The sequence below is a fragment of the Antedon bifida genome, chromosome 2 (assembly GCF_963402885.1).
Source record: "Antedon bifida chromosome 2, ecAntBifi1.1, whole genome shotgun sequence".
NCBI lineage: Eukaryota > Metazoa > Echinodermata > Crinoidea > Comatulida > Antedonidae > Antedon > Antedon bifida.
The window spans coordinates 29,246,274-29,261,060 of record NC_136227.1 but is presented as its reverse complement, the minus strand read 5'-3'; the positions used below and the strand labels follow the sequence as shown (position 1 = coordinate 29,261,060).

At 35.0% G+C, this 14,787-nt stretch overlaps 3 protein-coding genes across 3 annotated transcripts; 2 read left to right on the top strand and 1 right to left on the bottom strand.

Moving 5' to 3' along the window:
* The first annotated feature begins 768 nt into the window (after positions 1-768).
* Positions 769-6,598, top strand: LOC144834487 (uncharacterized). The gene is made up of 11 exons (XM_078689306.1): positions 769-910; positions 1,518-1,676; positions 2,360-2,455; positions 2,856-2,984; positions 3,222-3,332; positions 3,438-3,557; positions 3,933-4,094; positions 4,410-4,614; positions 5,301-5,578; positions 5,920-6,068; positions 6,186-6,598. The coding sequence occupies exons 1-11, from the start codon at positions 829-831 to the stop codon at positions 6,366-6,368; spliced, it is 1,674 nt and encodes a 557-aa protein (XP_078545432.1). The 5' UTR covers positions 769-828; the 3' UTR covers positions 6,369-6,598.
* Positions 6,599-7,094: 496 nt separating this feature from the next.
* LOC144836149 (malate dehydrogenase, mitochondrial-like) lies at positions 7,095-11,340 on the bottom strand. The gene is made up of 8 exons (XM_078691356.1): positions 11,180-11,340; positions 10,217-10,469; positions 9,902-10,011; positions 9,598-9,801; positions 8,880-8,978; positions 8,597-8,647; positions 8,133-8,234; positions 7,095-7,543 (listed from the first exon to the last, which is right to left on the bottom strand). Exons 1-8 carry the CDS (start codon positions 11,252-11,254, stop codon positions 7,415-7,417), a joined length of 1,023 nt encoding a protein of 340 aa, XP_078547482.1. The 5' UTR covers positions 11,255-11,340; the 3' UTR covers positions 7,095-7,414.
* Positions 11,341-11,611: 271 nt separating this feature from the next.
* LOC144834436 (serine/threonine/tyrosine-interacting-like protein 1) lies at positions 11,612-14,741 on the top strand. The gene is made up of 7 exons (XM_078689242.1): positions 11,612-11,799; positions 11,986-12,047; positions 12,334-12,433; positions 12,717-12,999; positions 13,543-13,643; positions 13,826-13,938; positions 14,229-14,741. The coding sequence occupies exons 1-7, from the start codon at positions 11,697-11,699 to the stop codon at positions 14,358-14,360; spliced, it is 894 nt and encodes a 297-aa protein (XP_078545368.1). The 5' UTR covers positions 11,612-11,696; the 3' UTR covers positions 14,361-14,741.
* Positions 14,742-14,787: the final 46 nt, after the last annotated feature.

Genomic DNA, 14,787 nt, shown 5'->3' with positions numbered 1-14,787 from the left:
TAATTACGTCATATTTATTTCTGAGAGTGATACTATTTTTCTAAATAAAGAGGGCGAAAATAATACTGTAATAATATTGTTTTTACTTATTATATGGTATGCCTGACAAACAAATGTATTACTATTAACAGTATAGACTATGTTGTAGAATCATGTATAGGCCTAATAAATTATATCAGTGAGATGTCTCAATGTCAATCAACGAAATCGGAATATTTCAGAATATTAAAACACTATCCATGGGAAAATTTGAGCCCTATCTAACAATTTGGAAAATTCAATCAATATAAGCAAAACAAGATGATAACATTTTTTTTCTTAATTCGATTTTAAATGATAAATGCAGATATCGCGTCTTAATGCTAAGTGATTGAATACGACTAAATAATACTTTATCAATATATTATAATTTGTCAATATTTTAATTCCACCTCGGAGGAGAAATTGTTATTGCTTATGTCAGCAGTTTATTATCATAAACATGAGAGAAGTGTTGGCTATAATTATGTCGAAAACAATATTCTTACACGTAACCTTTATACAAAAGGTAACAATCTAAAACAAAAACAATGATAATTCATTTTTTTTTTTATCTGAAATTGACTTTTTACCTTATATATGAATATTAGATGACACTACTGTATTATTATATTTCTTAAAAGCAATGACATAAACAATGTCTATTAATAATTAATTAATATACCTTAATATATTCGTTGTATTCACCATGCCTGACGGACACTCACGTGGCTGGGAATGTATTTAAATTTGACCGCCAGGAAGCTTTCAACAGTCTACGACAACTTCCCACGTTTCATTGCGTTAGTAATGAAATCCGTAACATATTTTTTGTTCTTTTTCTTTTTCAATTACAACATGTTTTCTTGTATTTCAATTCGTTTAGACATCGGTAAGTATGTGAAGTTTATGTACCATAAAATGTAGTGTTAGGCCCATGAACGTAGGCCTCGGTATATCATGGCCTCGGAGCGGGAGTGATGAGTATGAATCGCCTCCACCATTGCTTCTGTTAGGCCTACATCGTATTGTAAACACACATCATTATCATTACAACAGCAGAGAACCTCTCCCTTGGGACAGTCTTATTCAAGGGAATTTTGTTTACGGGTCTTTCGTAACAATTAGTAATTTCTTCTTGCAAGATTGTTTTGCCATTTCAGAAGGGCCTATTTTGAATTGTAATTTGTTGTATTGTTTTACCATTGTACCATTGATAGAAATTAATAAATATTGTCGATAGTATACAGGAGTTATAATATATGAGGGGACACTTTCATGTAAAACCATAATCATATGTTGAAACAAACGAGAGCCAATGATTTACATTATCAACGCCCTATTTTCAGGGTATACTGTATCCAATTTAAGGGAACACCCCATTTTAATTGAACGCATTGTTGGGTCTGGAAGGATGGTCTCTACTTTATACCAATTATATCATTAATTTTCTGATGCTGATGGAAATATGATGAGTACACCTCTATTTCTTTACCAAGGCACAAACAACACACATCACCGGCTGCTTCACACTATTCCGTGCAAAGGCGAGGTGTTTGAATGCAACAGTGGTCACTGTGTTTACGAAGATTGGCACTGCGATTTTTTCTACGATTGTCCAGACGAAAGTGATGAACTGGGCTGTAATGACCTACATGGTAAGTCATTTACAATGGAATAAATGTATGATTAACTACTTTACTGATATTATACCACATATTGCAGATATTGTACCACAGTTGCTGAGACACTGGTCGTATTTTCGTTGAGGTTGTCGCTTCATTCATTGTAATGTACACATCTATACATAAATTTATTTCGAGAAAAAAATCATATAACGCTTATACCAGTAAGGGCTCATTTTCCAGAACGTCGACACTCGTCGACATTTTAGCTACATAGGTTTCTGTTGACAATGACAAAACCTCTGTCTAAACTATCAAACTTATAGTTACAAAAGAAAGATGATGTGCCCAAATAAAAATGGTAGTTATATTACGTCATAGTATCCATATACGGGCACATAGCAATGTTTTTGTCACATAGTTTGATAGTGTAGACAGAGATCGACTCGTCGAAATTTTGGCTACATAGGTTTCTGTTGACAATGACCAAACCTCTGTCTAAACTATCAAACTTATAGTTACAAAAGATAGATGATGTGCCCAAATATGGTAGTTATATTACGTCATCGTATCCATATATGGGCGCATCGTATCCATATATAGGCGCATCCCATTTTTTGTCACATAATGTAGACAGAGATTTGAGATTTATGTTTGAGTTGTTGAATTTGCAGGTTTCTTTCTGAATTGTGATGTGGTTATTGTGTTTTATATAGGTTACTCGTGTGATAATGGGAAGACGCTTATCCCATCGGACTGGATTTGTGACAAAATTCAAGACTGTTATGACAACATGGATGAAACAGGATGCCGTATGTAGTTAACTCATTAGGAACCTTAGGCCTATTTTTGTATCGTTGGTCGCCGCCGCCCTGATCTAGAATCCACCTAAACTCTGTCGAGAAATCTTGTAAGGAAAATACTCCCCACCACCACCCAGCCTGTGCAGAATGAATTAACACAACAGAAGTAGTTCCTCTAGCATTACAAGTCGAAAGCTACTTCCTCAATATTCTCATGTTTAAAAGACAAAAAGTAGAAATATCATTTTCTTCCTTAAAATATATTTGTAGGCATATTATGTTATTAAAAATTAAAATCTTATTGTTCTCTAAATACAGAATAACAAATTTAGGTAAATATGTCCTGAATCAGTTATGTGTTATGTGAATATATTTTTGTCAAGAACATGCCTAGATTTTGTTTACGTAGATTTCGACAATGAGCTACAATGTACCTATATGCAATGTGATGACGGCACAATGTGTCTAGAGAGAGAAGACATTTGTGATACCTTGGTTGATTGCGCAGATGGACTAGATGAGAATGAGAATTGTCCAGGTAGGTGCCGTCAACTGATTGTTGACCAAGATAACCATGATTGTATATAACATTGTTGATTTTGGTCGAAATTTGGACATAGTTTTGACAGTGATCTTCGTAGCATTCATACGGTGTTTTTTAAGACTTTTTGGAACATTGTGTTTAAAAACATCATCATGACTACGTATCTTAGTTGCAACAGAGACCAATTATTATTTCAACGTTTTTTTGTTCTCCTTACGTCGAAATTTGTAGGTTGTTTATATTGTGATGAAGAGACAAAATGTATTGAACCAGATTATGTATGCGACTCAATTGCCGACTGTGACGACTTGTCGGATGAAGTGAATACCCGGTGCCAACCAGGTAAGGCCTGACTCTTTAAAAAGCACGGAAGCAATCTCTGACGAAGACTGACCATTGAAAGAGATCAACTCTCTGCAATTAAACATGATTCTGTTATCTTTCTAGTGGAAGAGCGATGTTGGCCAGGAGCCTTTCTCTGTAAACATGATTATTTCTGTATTCTTGCCGCTTGGCAGTGCGACGGGGAAGACGATTGTGGTGATGATTCCGATGAATACGACTGCAGTATGTGCACAGTTTATTTAATTAAGTTCTTAAGTTCTTATCAATGTCTCTATATGGCACAACGCATTCTTTAGTGTTTTTGGTTATTGAAGTTATAGCTCTGATCCCAAATTAATTTTATGCCATCTTCCAAATATTAAATTACCGATGGCAGACAAACCAATGCACAAACCCTGTGTAGGGTCCACCACTACTCTTCTATACCATAACATTACAAAATGTTCGTCGTTGTTTCCATGCCATAAATCTGGCATGCTCTACAATTTTGAAGTTGTTTGAATAGGTCTTAAAGCCCTATTTTTGTGTCGAAATGTTCAGTAAGTAAGTTGTTTCCAGTGTAACGTTTTTGCAACATCAATTTCATTTCATCTGCAGTAAAAAATGATATATGGGCAACGTGGAATGAATGGTCAGACTGCGACACAGAATGCGGAACCGGTGAAAGAACTCGAGACCGAGAGTGTGAAACAACAATATGCCACGATATGGCAACGGAATCGGAAATCTGCGAAAGGATCGACTGTTTTCCAGAGGCAAGTGAGTAAAACGTATAGTCTTTAAATTCCACCAGTGTTTCAGTAAATCAAACTAAACGTCACTTGATGGCCTGTTGAAACATTACTGTTCTTTAACCCGATAGGCCTACATGGTTGATTCGCGTGCATGTTTAGAGGGCTGTATTCTATGTTTCATTTAGGCCTACAGGTCATCGATAAATGCAGGAATTAGATGTTATCTAACACAAGGAAATGTTTTATGAGATCTTTTTTCTAAGAGACTACTACTACTATCGTTATTGAAAGGTAGTTTTGACAATTTTACTATAACATTCCTCATGTTTTAATATCACAGAGCATGGATGTGGAATGCGGTATCCAGATACAATGGAAACACCAGAAAGAATCGTTGGTGGTGCAGAAGCAATGCGTGGTAGCTGGCCGTGGCAGGCTCAACTCATTTGGACCTACCCATCTGGCGTACAGCAAGCCGTCTGTGGAGGGACACTCATTCAGAATAAGTTTGTGCTCACGGCAGCACATTGTTTCCTTGATTCTTTGTGAGTATTTGTGACGTCGTAGTCAGCAAGTTAGCAGACTACACATAATTGTTGTTGTGAAATGTACCATACATACTGCATTGTTTTATTCATTGCATTTGTGCAGAAAAAACAAGGAAGACAACAACATTATCGAGCAGGAAAGATTAATGCGAGTGCATGGTGTTAAAAGAGATAAACCCAACTTAGGTGGAGTACTTAGCAAAACTCGTAATGTTTCTCTACTCGCCCCTTCTGTCCTCTACTCGCCACAGTTTCTGTCCTCTACTCAACCCCACCCCCGTTTCTGTTCTCTACTCGCCCCAGTTTCTTTCTGTTCTCTACTCGCCCCAGTTTCTTTCTGTTCTCTACTCGCCTCCGTTTCTTTCTGTTCTCTACTCGCCCCAACTTCGTTCTGTCTTCTACTCGCCCCTGTTTCTGTCCTCTACTCGCTCCTGTTTCTGTCCTCTACTCGCCCCTGTTTCTGTCCTATTCGTCGCTCCTGTTTCTATCCTCTACTCGCCCCTGTTTCTGTCCTCTACTCGCCCCAGTTTCTGTCCTCTACTCGCCCTTGTTTCTCCTCACCTCGCCCTTGTTTCTGTTCTCTACTCGTCCCAGTTTCTGTCCTCTACTCGCCCCAGTTTCTGTCCCCTCTTTTACGATCTCCCCTACCAGAAACTATCATTTAAACAATGATTACATTTCAGGAATGTGCCGTCAAGATGGAAGGTCCATTTGGGAAAGCACACTGTAGACATGGCGGCTGATCGGAATTCCGGCGAATACGAATTTACCGTGACTGAAATTATCGTGCATCCTGATTTTAATACAATAACCATGACGAACGATTTAGCGATACTTGTGTTTGAACCTACAATAGCAACAAAGGTTCTTGAAGATAATATTAACTGGGCTTGTGTAGACGATCAATTTGAACTGCTGGAAACGACAGAATGTTACATATCTGGATGGGGAGTAACAGAAAGTGAGTGTAGGCCTAACATTTCGTCATTTTCGAAGCTCGCGGTTTCCTCTAATGCTTGGTTCCCACTAGAGACGCAACATCATAAGCGATGGAATATTCGAACTGTCGCTTGTCATTGGTCAACACGCTTATATTGCGTTGCATCCTAGTGGGAACACCAAGCTTTAGAGGACGGAATGCCAAGTACGTACACGCGTCGGAAATACTTTGATTACAGTAAGGTTCTAACCGAATTGAGATCGTGATTGATAAAACACGTTCGGTTCGCTGTGTCTTATAACAGTGGTAAACAAACTTAAATTTTTATGGTATCCATCCAATTAAACAATGTTTTTTTTTAGTGAATGGATTTCAGGCAGAGGTTCTTCAAGAAGCTAAGGTATATTTTATACCTCACAGCATATGTACACAAGAATATGTGTATGGCGACATGATCACAGACGATATGATATGTGCTGGTCACTTAGCCGGTGGCACAGATGCTTGTCAGGTAATATTATGCCTGTGGCAATATTCGTGCAACACTCGAAGTGTAATTTAAGCCATCAAATGTCACACTCGTAGACTTAAAACATTGTATAACTTTGCATCAATATTTTGATTATAGGGCGACTCAGGAGGTCCACTCCAATGCCAAAGTGATGATGGCCGGTGGTATCTGGTGGGTGTGGTCAGTTGGGGGCGTGGCTGTGCTCGCGAGAACAAACCAGGTGTCTACACAAGGGTAGCGGCCTACACAGATTGGATACTATCGGAGATGATGAGAGTAAGCATGGAACTAGGTATATAGAAGATGCAAAGATGTCGAGGATTGCAATACCGTACTGCAGTATTAAAATATTTTTAAAATTTAAGACACTTTGCTATATATTGTGTATATTTTACTTGATATGAACTTATATATTACATCTGTCTGTAAATCCAATACCTCAACCGGTTTAGTCTCAATAAATAATCATCAATATTTATAATGCTTAGTGTAGGCTTATTGTTTTATGATAAACCATACATAATACTGTACCAAGCTGACTCGGGATAACTTGACTTTTCCGTCTTGAAAATCAATGTATAAACATATCCATGTACAGAAGCTGAAGAAGGCTGCTACGGAAAAGCATACTGCTGCCTTCTTTCACAATGGAAAACAATTCAAATATCTACTGAGGGTTAATTCAGATGGGTAGGAACGGTCACACAAGGTGTTCTTTAATTGACATAATACATTTGATTTGAAGTGTGAACACAGAATTGCGATATAAATCACTTATATCTATCAAGCTCTCGCGTTAGGTTTCAAATACCAATGTGGAAATGACTTCATAATATAAATCGAGATGTAGGGACGTGTCTAGTCTGGGTTCCAAGTTTTGACTTAATATTAATATTTTGGCACACATGGCGTTTCATACGTATTATCCTTAAGCTTGGTGTGTCTTGATATTGAAGTTACTCAAAAGCAATCATGTATTATCAGATTGTTGTACTGTCTGTACCTTACAAAAACCACAACAAACGATTTTGACAAATACCTCACACATGCTTTTATTCCAATATGCAAAATTCTCTACTACATCTTCATTGTAATTTATAATAGTTGTAAAATAATACAAAAACTAATAGCCCACTTCAATTTGTGTATAATCTCTACCAAATAATATATTACTTTAAAATTATTATGTTCATTTGTTTAAATAGTATTAACAAATATAATTCAGTTATGTATATTAGGACTACCGCAATCATTAATTATTCAGATAAATTTGCATACAATTCCACATGGGCAACACTTGGTTTTTACAATTAAAACGAAGGTGGGTTTATATATAATTGTAGTATTTAGTTGTTAGCTGCAAATTCTTCACCCTTGGAGATGTTCCTTTTTAGTTCTTCAATGCACTCATTGAGTATCTTAGTTTCAAAATTTGACAAAGTTCCTAAACCGAGGTTCTGCTCAATACCGTTGGGCTGTTACAAAAAAAGAAAATTGTTCAGTATAGAACTGGTGTACGATTCCTTAAACTATGTATAAATATTCTACGCTCTGTTTAGGGTAAACTTTTCCTTCATAAAATTAGTTGTGTTATCAGCATTTGCAATTTCAATTCAAGTTTATTCAAAATTTAATAACATTGCAGAAAAAACTGAATTTGTGTCAAATTTACATTCAAACCCATTACTTCAGCTCTGCCTACACTATAAAACTAGTTTGATAAAAAAAATTGTAATATAGTGTCATCGTGTCCATATATGGGAATATCAAATTTGTTTTTGTTACATAATTTTTGACAGTGTAGACAGAGCTGTACAAAATGGTTAGCATATATACTTTTGACAAATAGCATGCAAAACTTATCAAACGCCAACATAGAAACATGTAAGATTATAATTGCTCAACAAAGCAGGAGAACAGCAAGGGCCCACAAGCTGAAAAGCTACAAAATTTGAAATCTGGAAAAATAGACACTTTACTGCTGGTTGTAGTATACAGTTAAGCGCTTAACTGCACTGAGCAGGTTGGCAAAAAAAATCTTAGATAGTTTTTCTAACTACTTACCCCAAGCAGAAGTGGTGATGCAAAGTAAGTAGCCTCTGTAAGTTCTGACTTGACAAAAGCGCACTCTATAACACCTTGTTTGCCGTTCATTGCCTCAAGAAGCTAAAAACAAATATTACAAATATAACAAGTTAATTTGAGATGAACATTTAAGCTCTGTCTACACTATCAAACTAGTTTGACCAAAAAAAAGTGTGATGTGCTCAAATATGTCTATGTCTATGTCTATATGTGGGCACATCACATTTTTTTGTCACATAAAGTTTGATAATGTAGACAAAGCTTTAGTGAAATACAGATAACTTTTAATGTCCAAAAAAATTGCATTGCTCACTTGTTACAAAGACAGATATAAAAATATAGTATAAAAATCAGAGATCCTTAGCTGTTTTGATTGGCTCACGACGATGGCTAAGATTACAGTATATTTAACTATATAATTATATGATAATGTGGAAACTTACAGAGAATGTAAATCTAGCACCTGCATAGGCCATAGACAATGTGGCAGATCCCTGTAAAGAAAAGAATAACAAATAAAATAAAGGTAATTTTGGATTGCAATATTATATATAAAACAGTGAGTAAAGTAACTATACAGTAGAACCCCATTCAAGGGACACTCTTATGGGGTGACTTTCTTGCGAAATGAGAAAATATAACACTAAGGTCAACCCCTATTCAGGGGACACTTTGTTGAAGTTGATACTACAGAATTGTGTTAACATTGATGCATAAAATACTTACAGCTCCTGCTTTTGCATTGACAACTTCAGTACCTGCATTTTGAATTCTCTCAGTCATCTTTTGTAAGTCTTCGTCACTAAATGATACCTTAGGTGTACACTGCAACACAAACATAATCATCACACAAACTTAATATATTAAATTTTGTATTTTATTGGCACGGGTGGCCCAGGAATCAACAGTGCACTATAACAATTGGTGCCTGCAACCTCTGGGACAAGAGCAATACAACAAAATTCATAACAAAAATGTAAAATCAATTGTTTTTCTTTCTTAAGCTCTGTCAACACTATCAATCAAACTTTATGTGATGTGCCCATATATGAACATGATGATGTCATATCACTATTTGGGCACATCACACTCTTTTTTTAAAAACTAGTTCGATAGTGTAGACAGAGCTTTAGTGGTCTGTAAAGCGTGGTTCCCACTAGCTACGCAACGCAAGGACGTAACGCAACACAAGTGAATTGACCAATCACAAGCGATGGCTTATTCGCTTGTGATTGCTAACTGTCTATAACTTCGCTTGTCATTGGTTAAAACGCTTGCGTTGCGTTTACGTCCTTGCGTTGCGTTCTAGTGGGAACCAAGCTTTATTGAAAGGCTATTGTTAGAAAATCGACATTGGCACGAACAGTGTGGCAGGAGCAGCAGCAGAATAATGTAATGAACATCAGCAACATTACTAGCAGTAAGCAGCTATCTGTAAACCTACCTGTGATACGAGTGGGATGATCGTAATTCCAGAGTGACCGCCAATCACAGGGCAATTAGTGGCTCCAACATCTAGCCCCTTAGCCTCTGCAATGAATGTGTTAGCTCTTACGATGTCCAGAGTAGAAACACCAAATATCCTCCTGGGGTCGTACACTCCAGCAGCTTTGAAAACTTCAGTGGTGATTGGTACAGTTGAGTTCACCTGATAATGTTAAATAATATTCAATGTTTTACAATACTAATTAGCATTTCATGGTTCATAACATTGCCCAACAAATTCTACTCAGCAGCACACTACTTACAGGATTTGAAATGATTCCAATCATAGCTTTGGGACAATACTTGGCACATCCCTCTGCTAAGGTCTTCACAATTGATGCATTCGTGTTAAAAAGGTCATCACGTGTCATACCTAATAAAAAGTTAATATAAATTAATGATTGTAAAACAGATGGAAATTAACCAGGGTTTCTAGTGGAAATACGCAAAAATTAAAGATTAAAAATCTCAGTATATTCTACTTTGCCTTCTTGAATTTGCATTTATCATTATATATAATCATAATCGACATGAAATTAAAATACCACCAATAATTATTAAACATTTCTTGTTCGCACCTGGTTTTCGTGGGACGCCAGCAGGAATGATGACAACTGAACATCCTTCCAAACATTCTTGAAGCTGGTCTGGACCTTGATGACCTGTGACCTTAGCTTTTGTTTCAATATGGCTCAAGTCAGCTGCTACGCCAGGAGTGTTGGCTATATCGTAAAGGGATAGATGTGATACAAGTGGGCTTTGCTTGATCAGTAATGACATAGGTTGTCCTATACCACCGGAAGCTCCTAAAACTGCGACTTTTGCATTATTCTGTAAGTTGAAAAAAATGTCATTAAGTCAGAAAATTACTTAAATCAGAGTCTTTTTTCTTTACCAAATACTACAACAATTCTGTTTTCATGAACAAGTGCGGCCTACAAAAACAATAATACAGTATAATTATAATTCAATTATTATATTAGGTATAATTAGGTATTATTATAATATCTACTACTAACTAGGCCTAACTACTCTATATGTATACACTTACACTACATCCATAGTACAGACAGATAATAATAATAATATGATATAATATTAATAATAATTAATATAGGCCTAGGCTAGAATGAATTGATCATTTTATACACCTTAACTACCTAAACTAGGCCTCTCTCTAGTTTTTTATTTGACCACAAAAAAAAAAAAAAATTATAAAAATGTGCCTAGGGGTAGGCCTAATAAAGGCCTATTTATTATTATTTATTAAATAAATTTATATTTTTTGTTTATTGTGAAATTTTAAAACAAGACAAATACAGACTCTCAGGAAATGTATGGCAACTGACTGAGTCCAATAACATTTGGTGTCTTTTCAGTTATGCTAGGCCCAGGTCAACAATATAAACATGTCGGTATTAAAGGCAGATTCCAGACGTTTTCTCCCTGGCAGTAATCGCAAACACGGTGTTGGACGATTTAATTAATTTAGGTAGGGCTAGCCTAGCTGCACATTTCCCCTTAATTTACTCAAACGATACCTGTGATGTGGATGAAAACTGTCGCACCGAACAACGTATGTTTTGTGAAGCTAATGCTCTAAGAGAAAATGCCATTATTAATATATTTGTTACAAATTTAGGAAAATAAGTCAAGACTCAAAGAAATAAAAAGACCGGTGATCCACTTCCGTTTTTTTAAAGGTCGCTTAAAAAAGTCCTTTGACCTCATGACCTATGCGCGTAGTTAGCAACAAGCCTCATTACATTCTATTAATATACCCGTAATTATCTTTAAAATATGGCATAACACACGTATAATATTCTTTTATTTATTGAAAAAAAATAATTATTTACACAATTTTTATTTTAAAATTTATATTTGGAACCGAAAAAGTAATTATTTTATACAAATACCTAAGAACTATTTATTCCAAAAGCACAAACAATGGCGTGCGTAGGCTCTCTTGGAAACAAAGTAAACAAACCAACGTGTGTAAAAAGATAACAAAACATCATTATTGACAGTTTCCCCTGAGATAACGAACAGTATTTTAACATGGCAGGTCTTGTTATATGTGAACCAACTGTTCTGTACAATATATTGCAACAGTATACAACTTATCCATGTCTAAGTGACCCTAATTATTTACTCCTTTTAGGTAAGAATAAATTAGTTTAGTTTTATATATATGAATGATATATGATTCTGAATCAGGCTGTTTTATAATATTTAGAGCCTTTTGTATAGACTACTACTAACATTTAGGCTACTACGAACCATGGAGGCAGGTATACCTCTAGGGCCTTCAATTTTTAAATAATGTATTAACATTCTATTTCTTCAGATGCAAGGAAAACTAACGAATACAATGAAAGTCACGTAATCACATCAAAACAAGCACCAAGGGTATGTGACCTAATTGTAATTAACGTATATTATTATTAATAACAAAACTGTATAGTATGTTTACAAGTATTCAACTTGTTTTACGTTTTTCATATTGAGACAACTGCAATGAGACTGACTACTGACTTTAACAATTACATTTTTACTTTTTTAGTATAGGCTTACACATACAGGATTTGTCATTTTTACTTTTTGAGATACTGTAGGCTTCAACATCCCGGATTAAAGTGTAGCCACACCTGCAATAGATGCATTACCATATTTTCTCTATTTTTTTATTAAATAGTCTCCTGAAGATGAATTTCTAGTTCCTTATGACTCGGAGTTAGAATGTAAACTACATGTCGTGATCCTAGATAATAACACAAGAACACTAAAAGACAATGGTAAGCGAACTTATTCTCAATATATGTTTTCCATGAAGATTATATTGAAACTAAAAATCAAAATTCTAATATTTAAAATGTATTCTGAAACCTGCCTTTGGGTCAGTCTACAAGGGTGCCAATCTGGTTTAGAAGACAGGCATTAATTTATAGAGAACGCTTACCAATTAAACATTTTTATTATTATAATAATAATATTAGTTATCATATGTATAATATTAGGATTTGTCATTAATGTATGATGGTACAGTACTACATAATAATATGTTGTGCATTGTCTTAGGTCCTGCCATAGCATGTGGGCGTGTGATGTCAGCAATGGGTAGTAAAAATCCAGTCAAGATCTTACGTGGTGGATATGAAGATTTTTCCGCACTTTACCCGTTTCTACGAACACAAAAAATAATTTACATGCCAAGGGAATTAGACGCATTGAAGACGTACCCGATTGAGATTCTACCAGGGAAGCTGTACCTGGGTAGCTATGATCAAGGATGTGATGCTAGTATTCAGAAGGACCTCAAAATAAAAGCACATGTCAATGTGTCAAATGAAGAGGACACCTTGTAAGTATTTTCAAAAATAGAATATTATTTTTGATGTGTGAAATACTCTTAAAAAGCAGTTTAAAAATTAATTCATAACAGGCAAAAGAAATGGTATTATTGGCAACAGAAGGAAATTTGGGAAAATAAAAAAGCAGGTGAAAAGGTTTAGCTTTTAAGAATACAATGGTCAAAGGATTTTGTTTGTCCCAATTGGTTTATTGTTTCTTCTAGCACTATTGAGTGTAAAATATGATTGGTTAATAGATTTAATTACACAAGATTTAAATAAAAAAGAAAAAGCTCAGATCACTCATTGCTAATTGACACAACAATAGAGCCAGTGGCGTAACACAGAGGCCCGATGCTCCTGGTTTAGGAACGCCAACGCTGGAAGCATCAGACATTTTTTATACATATTTTAAAGCCTGTTATTTTCTATGGGCCCTGCTCAGGGGCCTCCATAAGCTCCGGGGCCCTGGGTTTAGCCAGTAAGCGCTCATAGCTGTTAACTCCACTGAATAGAGCTTTGCGTTGAATTTCAATTTTTACTTGTTTTAACAGATTTCAAGATGATTCTACCGGGGATGTATTCACTCTTCCTGCAATGGATGACAGCGATGCAAACCTATTCTCATATCTACCATATGTCTGTCAATTTATTTGTAAGTACAATACAAAAATATTTAGCTTTTAATCGTGAATTCCATCAGGCATAAAATTCACCTAGAAAATTGAAACTTTAAAATGAAGATATCAGAATATTCCACTTTTGAATGTAAAATTTTAAGATGAATTTACGAAAACAGATCTAACCAATTTTTGGGTGTTTTTTTTTATATTTCAGGTAAAAAACTTGAAGAGAACAAGACAGTTTTAGTATTCAGCAAACTTGGAATTAGTCGATGTGTTAGTGTTGTTCTTGCATACCTAATGAATTTTTACAAGTGGCCTTTACATGTAAGTTATAGTCAGTATGCAAAAAAATAATATATGCTAAATTTGTATATTGGTCATTCAAGTGCTTAAGGCTCTGTCTACACTATCAAACTAGTTTGACATAAAAAAGTGTCATGTGCCCAAATATGGTAGTCATATATCCAAATATGGTAGTGATATGACATCAACATGTCCATATATAAGCATATAACATTTTGTGTTACATAACGTTTGATAGTGTAGACAGAGCTTAATATAACTAATTCAAGTTTCTTGAATACCTAATTAATAACATTTTGTTTTCATTATAGGATGCCTATAAACATGTGCTGGATTGCAAACAAAATATCCGCCCTCATCGTACATTTGTGCAACAGTTGTCTAAATGGGAAGAATCGCTATTTGGAGAGACTATTACAAACGTTCAAGATCCAAATTACTAACTTATAATTTATCAAATTGAAAACTTTTTTTTCTGCTTCATATATTCAAATTGTATTTTGTATTAAATATAGTGATTTGAAGTTTGTCTTTGATTTATATTTGTTAATTATTTATAACAGGTGGCACTTTTTTTGCCCTTTTCAGCTTTAAAATAATTGAAGATGACAATTATAAAACACGTTGTCTCGGCTGGGATTGCTATAGTATGGAAATCAAATTATCATTATAGAATACAGCAAATTACTGGTTGCTACTATGTACTAGCAGCGAACAGAATATTCATATTTTATGTATATGTTTCTGGGTATATGGACTCTTGTTTTATTGTTGCTAAGTTATGTGTATGATTCTTTTTAAAATTTAAATCGCAAAGTTGTAAATATTTTGTATATTTGTTTGAACCAAATTGTTTAAAGGCTAAAATCG

What these genes read in the sequence shown, in the direction of transcription:
- LOC144834487 (XM_078689306.1), top strand. Translation starts at nt 829, where the DNA reads ATGAAATCCGTAACATATTTTTTGTTCTTTTTCTTTTTCAATTACAAC. An exon ending in GGGCTGTAATGACCTACATG is followed by an intron (nt 1,677 to 2,359) that starts GTAAGTCATTTA and finishes TGTTTTATATAG; the next exon opens with GTTACTCGTGTGATAATGGG. An exon ending in TTCCGATGAATACGACTGCA is followed by an intron (nt 3,558 to 3,932) that starts GTATGTGCACAG and finishes TTTCATCTGCAG; the next exon opens with TAAAAAATGATATATGGGCA.
- LOC144836149 (XM_078691356.1), bottom strand. Translation starts at nt 11,254, where the DNA reads ATGGCATTTTCTCTTAGAGCATTAGCTTCACAAAACATACGTTGTTCG. An exon ending in TTGGAATCATTTCAAATCCT is followed by an intron (nt 9,802 to 9,901) that starts GTAAGTAGTGTG and finishes TAACATTATCAG; the next exon opens with GTGAACTCAACTGTACCAAT. An exon ending in GTGCTAGATTTACATTCTCT is followed by an intron (nt 8,235 to 8,596) that starts GTAAGTTTCCAC and finishes ATTTGTTTTTAG; the next exon opens with CTTCTTGAGGCAATGAACGG.
- LOC144834436 (XM_078689242.1), top strand. Translation starts at nt 11,697, where the DNA reads ATGGCAGGTCTTGTTATATGTGAACCAACTGTTCTGTACAATATATTG. An exon ending in TAATTATTTACTCCTTTTAG is followed by an intron (nt 11,800 to 11,985) that starts GTAAGAATAAAT and finishes CTATTTCTTCAG; the next exon opens with ATGCAAGGAAAACTAACGAA. An exon ending in TTTACAAGTGGCCTTTACAT is followed by an intron (nt 13,939 to 14,228) that starts GTAAGTTATAGT and finishes TTTTCATTATAG; the next exon opens with GATGCCTATAAACATGTGCT.